The sequence below is a fragment of the Micropterus salmoides genome, unplaced genomic scaffold (assembly GCF_014851395.1).
Source record: "Micropterus salmoides isolate LMB-PRFRI ecotype aquatic unplaced genomic scaffold, ASM1485139v1 Ms_hic_scaffold_19, whole genome shotgun sequence".
Taxonomy (NCBI): Eukaryota; Metazoa; Chordata; class Actinopteri; order Centrarchiformes; family Centrarchidae; genus Micropterus; species Micropterus salmoides.
In genome coordinates this window covers 17593909-17608579 of record NW_024041039.1, presented here as the reverse complement: position 1 = coordinate 17608579, position 14671 = coordinate 17593909, and the positions used below count along the sequence as shown (strand labels likewise).

Below are 14671 nucleotides of genomic sequence, written 5' to 3'. Positions count from 1 at the left end.
GCAGCCAATTTTAGTGTCATCGGGGATAATAACTACTATTGTTAGTTTTTTAACAATATTTATTCTGCATGTACTGTGCTGTGTAAAGCTGAAGTAGTTGAGAATCTGTTGCTCTCAACATGGGATCCTTTATCAAGTCACAATGATTTTGTGGGGGGGGGGGGGGGGGTTACATGTTTAAATAAAATCTGAACAGACAAGTACATTTTTGCAACATTTTGTTTTGTTTTTGGAAATATTAAATTCTTGCTGATCTCAAAACAGTCCATTACAAAGCCCAGTAAAATGTCCCAAAAAGGTAAACTCAACACCAGCATTTAGTGTAAATTTGATTTTGCATATTTTTGAGGTTCATAAATAAAATTTAAAAAACATGAACAATAACATGGTTCAAGTCTGGCAGGGATCTCTATTGCATGTATAAAATTGCTCTTCCTTCATTTTCTGTCATCTCTCCACTGTTGACCTAATAATGAAATACCTTAAAAATACTTTAAAGATCTAAGAATAGACCAAAACAGTGTTCCCCTTACTCCAAATTACTTATAGACTACTGTCAAAGTTTTCAGAGTTGCACATTCTGTGGAGTAACAAGAACACTGATTCTGGAAAGAGACCCAGGTTATTGTTAGCAAGACAACACATTTGTGTAAGTTAACGAAAGTTGAGCTCACTCTGGGGTGGAAATATTTTACTTGGTGGATAGCTCTGGTGTACACGTAGATTAATATATTTGTTAGCTAATGTTAGTTAGCATTTTAATAGCTTCACAATCGAGACAGCAACTTTCGTTCGCCTTAAACAGTGTTGGGAGTAATGCGTTACAAAAGAAACACAATTAATGTTAAAGTAATGTGTTGCTTTTTGCTGTATGGCAGTTTTTAATGTTACTAAAATTTCGGGAACAATCAACAATCTCAGTAACTTGTTGCTGGAATTTGATGCATGAGATTTCAACAAGGCAGGCCTGTGCACGTGTAGGTATGAGCCCTCAATTCTGCTTTTGCACTGTTAAAATGACCAGTGAGGTCTTTATCAGAGTAATAAATGCAACTAATATGTTGCTGTCTGTGTGCTAAAGAATAGGTTCACATTTTTATAGTCTACCTTAATACTCACATGTCCGTGTTTACAGTAAGTTATTGGTCACTGTAATCATTATTCCTGCCCATATAGTGTGTAAAGACACCACAGTTGTCATTTTTGTATAAATTCATTCTAAAGTTTAGCTGAAGCAACTATGAATCATCAGCTAAGCATCTGTGTTAGACAATTCAAAAGTGGATATCTTCTAAAGGTACACTGTTTTTTTGAGATTTCACTTCACTGCAACCATGGAGGGGGAATTATTACAGTGACCAATTACTCAGTTATAACAGTAATGTTAAAGTGTACAAGTTTATGTGAGAATTGTTTTAAGACATGCTTGAAATAGTGTTTTTATGTACCACACGATATAATAGCTTGTGAAGTTATGCAAAATACTGCTCAACTTTATGTCCATTTGTATGGTCATAGATCCTGTATTCAACTTTTATAAGTTGAACCTTCCCTTTGCCAACTTTAAACAACTTAATGCTAAACCCAGAGCTGGAATTTCCTGCCTTAGCTAAAATAAAAAAATGAAATAAAGAATAATAATAAAGATTTGCTATAAGAATAGAATTACAGTGTTTAAATGATGATGATGCAAATGAAGAACTAAACTAGTGGAAGTACTGGCCTAACTGAATTATTTATTATTCTGGCTCCTGCACACGATTTATTATTCTGGCTCCTGCATACTATCACTGTTCTTGCTCTCAATACATGTCAACAGGGTCAGACTAAATAAACAAATATTCTTGTGAAAAAATAATTTTATTTAAAATATTGTTATACATTAAGTAATTGGCTACTTTTGTACTTCACAAATTGACTGCTGTGTTAATGTAAAATGACATGTAGACAGAACAGTTGTTAAGCAAATCTGTATGTTTGTGTTATTTTTGTACCTGTTTAATAACATTTTATCATATACAGCTCCTTGGCTGAATGCACAGTAATGTTTATGTAATGTTTTTGATTATGTTGTAATGGAAGAACTGTGCATTTACTGGGACGGGTCCCTTGTGGAAAACCATTTCACCTCAGTGTTTTCCACACATAGGCTTTACTTGGGCTGGCCGCCCAGGTAGATTAACAGCCGCCCAAGCAAATTTGGCGACCCATTTTAATTGCAGTGCTGCACAGCGCATATTCGCTCCCCTCGCTCGTTCGCTCCCTCTCTCTCTCCTGTATGCAAACAACCCGTCTGCGAATTGAGTGGTTGGTATAGTGAACACCACTGCACACTTTAAAAAAGTTATTAGCCAGCATGTTGGAATTTAGAATGGGCCTACAGCTGTCAAAGATAGCACGCTATTCATAACTGGTAGTCAATAGGTGCGTTCGAGATGACTGCGGCTGACTTTCGCCAATTTGATAGGCTAGTGTAATGTGAGATGCAGGCGACTGCGGGGTATAAAAACAGCGCTGTCAGACACAATCTGCGTGAGCTTATTGTGAGCTTAGAACAATGATCAGGCAAAAGGTGGTTGCAAATTTGTGCAGCCAGAGAAAAACAACCGCGTGCGCCAGATTCGGCACCTGCCACCGCCTTGCTCCCGCGAGGTAGTGTTAGGTCATGGTGATGTGATATCACGGTGATGTTTTGCAGCGCCGGGTGTTGTGACGAATTCTGCCTGCCTGCCGAGAAGATGCACCTCGCGTGTGGTAACGCCTTTTTATGCTGAGAAAAGAGGTGGACGCAAATCGTAACGTAAATTAGCCTACATCATCTGTTTTGCCAAATTATGTATCCACCTGTATAGGACCTTTTAAGAGTCTTTGCTGTGCTCATTGATCAACTGCGGTTATCAGCACATATTTATTGCTAAATCTCAAGGAATGCTGCTTCTACTAACTGTAGCTAATAAAATATCCACAGCTCTAAACGTTTATGAAATATTTCGAATCACAAAGAAAATTATAGCATTTAAAAGCAGTATTTGGAATTGCATGCAATTCTCGGCAGGCAAGCGAAATACGGCATATCACCTGCTAAAGTCGCCCCCCTCCCCCGCCACATTAACGCTGTCATTCTGTGGGAAACACTGCACCTGAACCTAAACAGTTAGCATCAGAACAGTTAGACATGAAGTCATATTGTGTTTCAGCCACTTTAAACAAAATAAAAAATCTGACAATAGTTGTTAATTAATTAGAGGTAATATTGCTTTGATATAGACAAAATATTTCCTTTTCCCTTCCACAGATGCTGTGTGATAAAGCAGTTTCCAAATCCCATAGTGTCTGCAGTCACAGAAAAGTCCTACTCAAAGATACCGACCCTCTACTCCAAGGATAAGGATTGTGACATTTTTCAGTTTCAGTTTGGTTCCACCATTTGTACTGTATGCTTCACTACAGTTGAGTAAGCGCTTGGAATGCCATACCAACGAGCCTGGCTCTTTGGCAGTGCTGTCAAAGTTGCATGTTTGGTACCCTGTAGAACTGTGTTTGAATCTGGGTAGGGTGACTGCTCTCGCGTTTGGCCGCATATGGTGTCAGAAGTGGGATGGCTTGCCATGAGGTCATCTGAGCCCGGGCCCACAGTCCAAACCGTATGAGGGACCCCCATGGGTAACATTAATGATGGGATGTGTATAGTGTACTTTTCAGTAATACTGATCATATGTCATAATTTTAGTGTTTTTATTTTCATGTGAAGGCATTTTGGTCAAGATGTGATACATGCTGCTGTACCTTTTAATGTACAGGAATTTATTTTTGTAATATACACAAAATTAATGTTTTCTAGTTGTCTGTATGTGTGTGTGTTGTAAAATACTTTCTTTTTTTACTGGTTTTTATTATGCTAAAAGGGCATTTTGCAAGATATTTTTAATGCATTAATAATGCATTATTCTCATACTGAATGGTTTCTTAAAGCAGCTTCCCAAGATATTAATAGTGGCTCTTGGAGTATACTAGTAATAAATTACTAATATGCTGAAATGCTAATAAAAATGTTCAGGGAACACATTTAAAATATATTTTAAGTTAAATTTAAAAAAGTATATTTAAATTACAGTAAAGGTACTTAAAATAGGTCCATTTTAACACAACTAAGCATATTAAAATATATTGCAATTATCTTAAAGTTGACTTTAAGTATTTCTAAAATGACACTTTAAGTTGTTCCAAAATATAATATATAATATACACTTAGTATAGTACAATTAAAATATGATAAGTGCATCCAAAAAAAAGTGCTACTTAAGTATATTTCTTTTTCACTTGGGGATATATTTTAATGTAATTTTTCAATCCAGTGAGCATCACAAATAATATTGCATTCCATCCATAGAGAGAGTAATCTCAAAGTTAGATAATTCAAAACCTGGACACAACGTGTCTCTATGGCTAGATACCACTAATGGTTTAAACAAGATAGTTCATCCACATTGGTAGTAGGATAACTTATAATATATTACCTGCAGGGCCAGTTCGACCGTTGGTACTGGGAGCTATGGTGCTGTTTTCATACTGCTCCAGTGGTATCAGGTCCAGGCTGGACTCCGGGTCCTCCAGGTAGGCATTTCCTCCTCCACCAGCTGCAATCAGCAAGGGAACCAGCTCACCTCCTTCCATCTGACAGTAAGGAAGCATCACTGTAAATCACACTAATTTTTACATCACAACATTTTACATTGTGAAATGAAAAAAGAGTTCTGTCAACGCATCAGACTCGACAATAGTGCAAATTGAAAATGACCCAGGAAACCCCCAATTTAGTACAGATGGGAGATCAGAAAATAAGTGACAAGTGAACATCTCTCTTGTGCCAATTTTATGATTCAACGGCGTTCCGACTTCTGACGTATGTACGATCTATATCTAAACCCGTGGATTAGAAAGTGAGACCCCGCTGAACCAGTTCATTATGCCTACAGACATTTATCAGTGTGCATTTGTACATTTAATCCACATAAGTCATCAAACAAACCCACAGAAAGAACACATGACATTCAAACAACACAAAGTTTCCTCTGTCACCTTGAAGATGTAGGTGGCTCCACCTCCTCCACCTCCTCCCCCGGCCCATTCAGCACCGGCCTCTCCTCTGAGGTTGTCTTCAATCACTGACGACTCACCCAGGCAGATCTTCTGGGTGTGGGGATTTCTCTACATCATAGGGGAGAGGGACATTTGAATTTCAGAGAAAGAAGCTGTCGTCAGAAAAGTGTGAATCCAGAAGGCAAGAATGATTTTATCTAGGTCACTCTCTTGTCTCCCCTCTCTGGCAAAAGATGTCCCAGTGGGATATCACAAACATCAACAAATCCTTCCAGCCTACTCACCCCCGGGCACGCGTCCTCTCCCTGGTGGCCCACCAAGATGTAAAGTAAATCTCCTTTCTCAAGAGGAAATATGGCAGATATGAAGACCCCGTGGTTGCGTTTGTTGTGGTTTTTGGCTCCTTTCCCTCCTGCAGCCCCGTAGGCAGATATCCTGAGAGAGATCATTGCGCCACAAGGGGATTAAATACTGAAAGAAATTGCTATCTGTCTCCTATCTGGCTCAGTATGGGGGTAAATTGATGTCAGTATTAAGTAAATGTACTGACAATGTGTATTACAATTTGTAAAAACAAAACACAATCCACAAATAGATTCATCCACAAACAAGTTCTTCAGTCTCCACAAATATACAACAGTTAAAAAAAATTTATTTATTCAAATTGTGTTTTTCAAGTACAAGTCATTTTCTATTTCTGGATTATGTAGAGTTTGTTTGTGGATTTTGAATCTATTTGTAGATCGTGTTTTATATTTGTGGATCATGAAGAGATTGTTAACAGTATACAGCTATAGATGTCTGTCATGACACACAAATCAGCAGACACCTGCCGTTTTATCAAAGATTTTCCTGCTACAAAGAGACACTCTTTGTTGATATTGACATGAAGTACAGCTGTGTATAATTTAGCCGAAGTAACGCAACACCCTGTAAATCCTTTGATTAACCCCGCCACGTTTCTGTTGCCTCATTTCATGAGTATAATAACGAAGTCCCATGACTGGCTGTCTTGATCAAGCAGGACAACAATCAGTCACGCTGAGCATGGCCGGACTAATTTAGTCCCACAGCACACAGTCACACCTCTAAATTGTCACCATTCCCAGCTCTCTGAGTCACACAACGATGTTAACACATGTGGAAGAATTCTGTCTCTTCAATGACTAATCTCCTAGAACAAAACTATGTATAACATTCCGAAAAATGTTTTTTCTTTATTTTTTTTATTGGAACTCTTTATGTCCAGATAAAGCCAGTGACATTTTGCATATTGGGAATCACTGCTCTTATATGACAAGACTGGCTATATTTTCTATTTTTGTCAATGTCAACAAACCTTATGAAAAGACCAAAACCAGCAATGCATTAGTCCATATTTCAATCATTTAAACCAGACCAACCTGGGAAATTATATATATTAAAAATACATAAATCAGCCACATTGGGGCTATAGTATATTATAGTTTTGAAACAAAAATAAAAGGTATATGGCACAGATGAATAAGATAAAAGGTTTTGACTATGCAGGCAATATTTGTTAATAGGATCAAAAAGTTTGTTTTGGTCTTTTCATGGGATTTGTTGACAATAACAAAAATGTAGAATTACTTACACTTGAACAAATAACTGATTGGCCTGTTGACTTCTAGCATAAAAATCAAATGGATGAGCATCAAAACCAATCCTCTCTATCACTTACAGGTATCTGTTAGTAGCAGGTACCCTCCATGTTTGGACTCCTTTCAAGGGACCTTCCTTCCCCACAATAACACTGACATTTTTGTTCCTGTAGGTGCTGTCACACTGGGCCTGGGTTGGGCCATGGGGACCACTGGCTCCGCATGAGTTAAACCACCATGTCATCAAAGAAACCTCTAAAAAATAGACACAACGAAAAGAAGAACTGACATTAGCTGGTGGGAAATTTTAGAATTGCTGAGTGAGTTGGTACATGTCGGTACTGTATATTGGAGCAAAATAATTAAAAAAAAAAACAAGAACACATGCAAACAAATATGTGAGACCAAGATAAACAGTCGATCATTTAAGAACAGAAACACACATATAGTGCAGTATCTAGGAGTGTAACTGGAAGTTGCATTCACCCCCTGGTCTGTGAGCACTTACTGCAGAATGGATTAAAAGCTTCTGGTCAGCTCTGGTAGATAAAGCTTCAAGCATCAAGAGAAATTTCAAGGGTACAATCCACCACCTGGTATTAAAACTCTGCATGCAGAATGGATTTAAAATGACTCGGCAGACAAGGGACGTCATGGAAATTCACATGGTGACGGCTGAAGCTGAAAACTACCTGAGGCCGAAGGCTCTGGAAGGGGGCTTAAGAAATCCTCCAAGTCCGCCACGGGCAGGAGAGAGTTGAGATCTGAGGAGAGGCGGGGAGCCAATGTGGGAAGAAAAAGAGAAAAGGAATCACAGTCAACCATTTGCATATCACTAAATTATATCCAGACAAAAGGTGTCACGGATCAAAGGAAATAAAGAGCAATTCAGTGACGGGTAATATGGATGAAGACATTTTTTTCTCAGACAAATTCCTGACATCATGAATATATTTCTCCTATTCATCCACTATTTATCCATTTCTATGTACAAGGTAAAGGTTTTACAGGTGGTCTTCTGTGCCGTCTTTTGTCAGGCCCTTCCCTGAAACCAATGGGGGATTGATGAGCTTACATAAGCAACAAGAGCCTCCATGATTTAGTTCCAACAAAATAAAAGCATGCAAGCCTCTCCAACTTGACAAGATCCCAGCACAGAGAGAGGTAATATATATATATATATGGGAGACACATTAATATAAGTTATGGCTTACTAAAGTTACACTGGGATCCTGAATTGACCGTGATATCATTTGGAAAATGTTCCAGTCTTGCCCAACTGGAGCTTAGCAACAGCCATACAACACGTACTGTGCCTCCTAGGAGGTTTAAATCATGCTTCTCTTAAATCACACAATAACACAAAAACAGTCCACCAAACACAAATTTCACATCTGCGTATCAATTCTGGTGCCACACTAAATAATAAAATTCATCCAGGACCACTTCAATAAAGCAGAAAGAGTTCTTTTTAATGTCTTTTCACATGATTGTAAGAATGAAAAAACAAAGTCTGATGCACAGACACAGGAATGTCGGCACACATAGTGCAGCACTGCATTTGCAGTAAAGCATTATGTTGGTTTCCATCATGTCACCACCAATCATTGAACCAGGGCATCAAACAAATGACTAAGGACTGCTGCAGCTCTGAGCGAAAAACAGCAGTCATCAGTTAATCTCAACAACAGTTAGGATGACTCCCTGTACTCGTCTGCTCTTTGAGTTTGATGTGTACAGATAATCTTAAAAGTAATGAGGAGAAGCATAAGCAGATGCTACTGTATATATGTCAAATCTTCAGTCTTCAGTTTTATTGGGCATCGGTAACCTTCCAGTCCAAAAAGTGAGCCTGTATAAGAAGTGCTCAGCAGGAGTTTTCCTAAGAAAGAAAAGTAATGTTTACATTTAGTGCTTCTGACCAACAGGCATGTTGGTATGTGTGTGTGTGTTTGTATGTTATTGCCACCAACTCAGGAATATCAGGAAGGTGTACCGTGCTGCCCATGAGCCCTTGATGCTTGTAAAAATATTGCTCCAAAGCCCTACTAGTGCTCAAAAATTCCACAAGGTACCATCTAGAGTAAAACAGTCATAAGTGACTTAGCTCAACTTTAGACAACAGAAACCACTTGTACTAAACCAAGTGTGACAGTAGCAGCCAAACTTTCATTTTAGTTTTCATAAATTCAACCATTTGTGCAGCATGTGAAATACAGGTATATTTCTTCATTCAAATGTTACACAGGCTCCCTTCATGAAAGAGAAACTAGCATGACCATGTAAACCATGACTTATTGCCTCAAATATCTGTTGAACCATAATAAAATGGTGTCTCAAATGTTTCATGATGCCATACCTGTGTTGAAACAGGCTGCTCCAATTGCAATGTTATCGAGAGCGACATCAGCACTGGAGCCTTGTCCCCACACAGCTGTCACCTTGACGTGGAACCTGGAGTAAAGCACACACCATTTGTGAATTTAGAGATTTATAGTTTTTGTCTTTCTGTGACAGACAACTGGAATTCCCAAAATGTGTACAAAATTTAGCTTGTAGTAAGAAATAAATCAAATCTTCAAAATGATTAAAAATTCTTTAGATAAGCAGCAATTTTATGTAGTATGTGCTCATGCTTGACTTCCTCACCATGACTGTAAAATTGTAATGGCACTGCTGCTTGAGAACTGTTTCAGTTTTGTCATGGGAAATAGGAAATATTACAGATGATATTAAGTAACGTTGGGGGTAACGTTGGGGGGGACGTGATAAAGGTAACTTTTATACACAAGAGATGATGCATGTCTTTTACATAATCATCTGCTCCTCTACCCTTTTGTTTTCATTTCACGTACCCATGATGAAGGCCAGTCAGCTGCAGGGCAACATCTTCCCAGTCGTCTTTCCACTGACCATTTCTCTCCCAGACCAGTGGTGCAGTGGTGGTCCCATTCTCCTCAATGGCCACCAGCAATGAACCATCAAAGTCCCCATAGAGGTACAGAGAGAAACGCATCTGCACAAAACAACAGACTCCATTTTGGCGATTTTGTCATATTAACAAAATCTTTTGCTGCCAAACAGCAGCCTCACAAGGAGAAGGGGGGGAAAATATGTAAACTAAATTATGAACCTAATATATCTGTCTAATTAACTGACCTGGCAGGCAGTAGTAGAAACCGTGGGAGGGAAAGAGGGGCTCTGAATGGACGCCTCTCGAAGGGAATTGCTCTCTCTTACCTGCAGAAACAGGAAATGCCCTGGGGGCGCACAATAAATGTGACACAGCAGAACGCTAACCAGGTCAAGAAACAAACTGCTATCAAAATAAATGAGATCAGAGATACAGTAATACAGTGAACGTCTTTGTTGTATTCTTTCAAGCCGTACATTTTGAATATGTTTCGTTGCTTGTCGAGAACCAGCAGCCTATTAAAAAACTGTACTCAGAAGAATGAAAGCAGTTAGTAACACCGGGTTAAAATGTAAAGCCAGTTTGAGCTCAATAAGCCCAGAAATGTTCAGCAGCTGTATTTAAACTTCAATATGAACTCTGTGCTGTCATGGGGTGTAACTTCATATGGTTGCAATCTAACAAGGACTTTCTATCATTATCAGGGTCTACAAAGAACAATAAATAACAAACCTGTTTGACAGAAAGCTGGTGAGTTTTGACACTAAGCAGTGTAAGATTTGTTTTGAGTGAGTTTTTTTTACTTCCATCTCTCCACACCACAATTATTCATCAGAATGGGATGAGGGATTGTAACAACATGAGGTGTTAACATGCTCATTTCACACATACTGCACACACACACACACACACACTGCTAACCTGGTGTACTCTGCAGCGCGACACCATGCATATCTTCTTTTTCCAGAAGTTCATCTCCAGCGACCCTTCTCCAGGCCAGGTGCTGATTGGACACGGACCAACCACATGCATCCTTCTCAAATGAACAGTGTGAGCCAGAAGGAAGAGCACCTGGGGAGGAGGAAGATTGTTTTCGTATTTCACTAAAACAGAGATCTGCCCCGTGATTCTTCTTCTCTCAGTGCAAGACTTACATTTTGGAGGAATCATCAAAGCACAAATACTATCCTTCATGGTGCGCAGTGTTTCTTAATGTGAAAATATGTGTTAGTCCATGTGCTTGGGCGTGTTTCCTTTCCTCTCCACACTTACTCATACTCTCTGTTCTGGTGGAGTACTACAACATGCTTGCTACACTGTATCCCCAGGTTGGAGTTTCCTGACCGCAGGGTCGTTTACTGTTACACCCAAGAGTCACTGGGTTAACATATTTTAAGCTACACCATTTCATCCACAATATCTACATTTGGAAAATATGCTTATTTACTTTCCAAGAACAAGATGAGACACCAACCTCAGGAGTTAGCCTAACTAGGGAAACAGTTAGCCTGGCTCTCGCTACAGTGACAAATACCCACCAACATCTCACTAACTGATTATGTTATCTAGTTTGTTTAATTTATAAAAGAAACAGATATGTAAAATTTATGGTTATAGGGAGATGTAATTATTTCAAGTACAATTTATCAGTCTGCCCAGTACTTCTGTGAGGGATCTCTGCCTATTTTTGGTGGCAGTTACTGCACGTGTCTGTAGTTGCAAAGAAGCAGTTACAGCACGTAACTCCCCTTGAAAACAACAATAAAATTCTCATATTTATGTTTTGCACAGATTAAACAATTTAAAACATTAAATAGTGAGCTGTAGAGGTGTTGGTAGGCATATTTCATACGTAGATACTGATCTTGGATAACTCTCATAAAGAGTAAGCAAGAAAGAGTATTTCTCAAAATGAAGGATTCCTTTAATCACACAATGTACATGTAATTTAGACACATGTTGGAAAGCACCTTTTACAGAGCTAAGCCAGTTCCTCCTGTTTACAGTCTTTGTGCTAAGCAAAACAGATCATTATCTTTATTCTGGACACAGAGATAAAAATGATTGATTATTATCAATCTTTTCATCTGATCTTTGGTAAGATGAAAAAAAGACATTTATAAAATGTTGGAGTATCCCTTTAACGGAGTATATTATGATCGCTCATCCAGGATGGATTTTACTGGCGGGCCATTGAAAAAATGACTCCACCACTGTGACCCGGCTCCTTACCCCAAGGAATCCACAACTCAAGGACTCGAAATAACCCTGACTTTTATTTCATTACTCACTAAAGCAAAGCCTTTTGATTCTCACGGTGGGTAAGTGTTTTTCTTTGAAAGCATCAGTCATTCAGCACAAAGAGAAGGAGGCAGCTTGTTATATTTCAGACTGTGAAGTGGGAGGAAATGAAAGGTGGGGACTGTCTGAAAACACACTTTCTTCTGCAGCATATTTTTCATATCTGAGATTTCAAAACGCGAATAAGTGTACTGGGGGTGTATCAATTTACACTAAATTGTAGATTATCTTATGTTTAGACATTTTAAAGATGTGAAAGATGAAAACTAAGCATTTCAAATTCCTGACAATACAATAAAATAGTTTCCAGCTCAGGCTTCACAAAATGTGCATATAATAGTTACTTCCTGCACTTTAAATATATTTTGTAGATGCCATTGGTAATGACTAATCTGGAACCTCCGGTCAAAGGATTAACAATTTATCATGGATTTTAACTTTAATATAGCTAATGCAAATTGATTACAGTCTGCCAGCAGCCCCATATTCTACTTTAGGACTCTTGTACTGTATCCTGGCCTCACTTAACTCTCCACCCACAGTCACACAAACTGAAGCACTCACACATCTTTTGTTTTTCATGTCGTTTTCACACTCCCACTCTCATCAGTCAAATGGTGCAGATCAAATCACATCAAAAATGATTCACTGTCAGACAAAGGGAAACCTCTTCAGCAAACTGCAAAAGTGCATTTTCAAGTATTACTAATTATTATTATTATTGAAGGGCATGATTTCCCTCAGAGCAGCGTCCTATTCTTCTTCCTGTGATTTTATTAAGAAAAAAAAATAAAACCTCACCACAGATAAAGCCCTCATCCTCTCCATAAGGACAGTCAGTGTGGAAGTTGCACACTTGGCTCTGGTCGATGCAGTATCCTGAGTTTTTACAGCGGAAAGATTCCCCACATGCCGCATCCAGCTCGATGACCTGGTGTTCTGCATCCCAGCAACCACACAACAATGACATAACAACAGTTATACAATACTGTATTCACGCGTTCTCTATATCATGGAGAACTAAGCCGAACCCACTGCAAAAACAGGATTTCTATATTTAGAAGTCATTAAACCCAGAACATCAACAGAATCGTTAAAGAGAAGATCAACACCTTTCTGTTAAATTTGAGTTAAAGCCAACAGCTGGTTAGCTCAGCTTTGCACAAAGACTGGGATCAAGGGGAACAGCTAGCCTGGCTCTGTCCAAAGATAATAAAATCCAACTGCGCCCACTGCAAGCTCACTGATTGCATAATTTGTTTAATGTGTACAACAACAATAGAAAAGACAATTCACTGTTTTACAGTGGGGTTTGTACTAGACTATTGCTTAGCTGGGAGCAGGAACTTCCTGGAGTCTGCCACATTTAACTCTGCCAGAAACAGAATCGGCGTATTTTATAAAATTATACCCAAAAGCAATCTATAAGTACAAACAGACAAGGAAGACAGTGTTACCTTTTTACAAAGTGTTGAATACACTATAATTACTTACATAATGTCTACTTTTTTATGCCAATAATTTTCAGTTTTTTGGACACTGTTAGAGGTGTTATTTCAATACAGTTTTAGCATTGAGTTCATAGTTAGTGGTGGTCTGGACTGCATTACATTGTCAGGTGTTTCTAATATTCTGCCCCCCTCATGCATGTAAATAGGGAGGACAATGAATTTGAAACAGCTCTCAATATATTGCGGTCCAGCACAACACCTCCTTTGACTATGACCTCAAGGTCACAACTCCTGCAACACTTCTAGTATGAAGAACAACTTTATTGTCAGACAGACGTGTTTGGGCTTGTGGCCTTCATCAGAGTTAAATTGGGCTGCATCAATAAAGCCTAAACCTTTTAAGACTGATTTCTCATCTCCATGAACCTTGCAAGTGCAGAAAAACCTGCTCAGTGTCTCTCTTTTTCAGCTGCTGTGGAAGCTTTAAAAATATGGTCCCAGTCTGCATGTTTCCAGTTTAAATAACTGGGCAGCTGGTTTGGTGCTTATGCAAGGAAACAACTGCTGTAGCGTTTGGTTTGAGCAGAAATCAGTAAACAGAGCTCACAACACGGCTCTACAAAACATAATGAACTCACCAGAGTCACAGTCTGTGAGCACCAGAGAGTCAAGGGCCACAGTGGCTCCATCTTTCCCCAGACAGGCAGTGTAGAGCAGGGTAACCTGAAAGGGCTCGTCCACCTGACCAAACACAGTCTCCAGAACCTCCCACTCAGCTCTGCATCAACCAATCAGAGAGAAATATTTTATAAAGTCATCCTTGCAATCAGCATTTAGAGAAGCTTAAAGATATACATTTCCTTCACATTCATTTAAACTAATTAAAAGAACTGTTTAAACATTGCAACTTTTTCAATCCTAAAATTGCCTTTCTCATAAAACATTTGCAAAGGCTTTGTTTGTTTGTTTTATTTGCTTGTTTTGAAACCTGCATTGTTTGTATCAGTTAGAGGCCTTCATCATTTGCTCTTGTAAGTGGCACACTGCTACCTTTAATGGCACAATAATGCAACCACTGTCCATACGCAGTCAGTAGAAGATGTCCATCACATCACACTCCCATAGTTGTGGCATGTACAGTAAGTGCATTCTTGTGCATGTCACCCACAACATACAAACATTACAGCTCATTTCTACCTGACATGCCACAACAAAGCTGGCCAAATACAGCAGCTCTGCTCTTGCAATAGTGTAATTACAGCAACCATAATAGAGGACATGTC

The 14671-nt window shown here is 38.9% G+C and overlaps 1 protein-coding gene across 2 annotated transcripts in view; it reads right to left on the bottom strand.

Moving 5' to 3' along the window:
- ltk (leukocyte receptor tyrosine kinase) overlaps positions 1-14671 on the bottom strand; it is a 72874-nt gene that overhangs the window by 24725 nt on the left and 33478 nt on the right. For both annotated transcript variants that reach the window (XM_038728926.1, XM_038728927.1), the window contains exons 5-15: positions 14027-14166; positions 12739-12876; positions 10558-10707; positions 9882-9982; positions 9578-9738; positions 9082-9176; positions 7415-7486; positions 6803-6977; positions 5385-5535; positions 5080-5208; positions 4518-4674 (exon numbers count right to left, since the gene is read on the bottom strand). In XM_038728926.1, coding sequence (XP_038584854.1) covers positions 4518-4674; positions 5080-5208; positions 5385-5535; positions 6803-6977; positions 7415-7486; positions 9082-9176; positions 9578-9738; positions 9882-9982; positions 10558-10707; positions 12739-12876; positions 14027-14166 — 1469 coding nt within the window. The remainder of the gene's footprint in view (positions 1-4517; positions 4675-5079; positions 5209-5384; positions 5536-6802; positions 6978-7414; positions 7487-9081; positions 9177-9577; positions 9739-9881; positions 9983-10557; positions 10708-12738; positions 12877-14026; positions 14167-14671) is intronic.